Source organism: Penaeus monodon, chromosome 15, assembly GCF_015228065.2.
Source record: "Penaeus monodon isolate SGIC_2016 chromosome 15, NSTDA_Pmon_1, whole genome shotgun sequence".
Taxonomy (NCBI): domain Eukaryota; kingdom Metazoa; phylum Arthropoda; class Malacostraca; order Decapoda; family Penaeidae; genus Penaeus; species Penaeus monodon.
The window spans coordinates 32869506-32869989 of NC_051400.1; the positions used below are offsets into that span (position 1 = coordinate 32869506).

General features: G+C 42.8%; 1 protein-coding gene across 1 annotated transcript in view; it reads right to left on the minus strand.

Moving 5' to 3' along the window:
* LOC119581969 overlaps positions 1–484 on the minus strand; it is a gene marked incomplete at its 5' end in the record, with an annotated part of 3071 nt that overhangs the window by 802 nt on the left and 1785 nt on the right. The window contains 1 exon segment of the mRNA XM_037930150.1: positions 1–138. Coding sequence (XP_037786078.1) covers positions 1–138 — 138 coding nt within the window.

A 484-nucleotide genomic window follows, 5' to 3' on the forward strand; every position in this document is an offset into this window, starting at 1 on the left:
GAGCGCCGTTGCAGAGGTCCTCGTCACACTGGCAGACGTCAACGATGTAGTCATCGGAACGCTTCTGGTAACACTCGCGGTCCTCTCGCCTCTCGTAGCCACAGTCACGGAGGATGCGGATCTCGTTGTTCTGGTAGACTGGAAGATAAAAACGAAAGATTAATGCTCATTTCTTGGTGTTTAAGCGGTGGGTGGCTTCGGGGATTGTAATGGTTTGAAAGAAGATGACGATAGTTAAGGTGGAATTGCTGTGGGAAATTAATGCTTATAATGAACTATGGTGTATGTATGAAGAGAGAGGCATCTTAAGTATGATCACAATGCATGGAAAACCTGATCAAATGGGAGCTCTTTCAATAATCAACATATCAGGGGTCAAGATGCAATACTGGGCGTCATGCCAACTTATAGTCAGGGCTAATAAATGTAGTCATTCAAATTGAATATTAATAAAATATCAAAGAAAGGGATCAATCAGCACAAA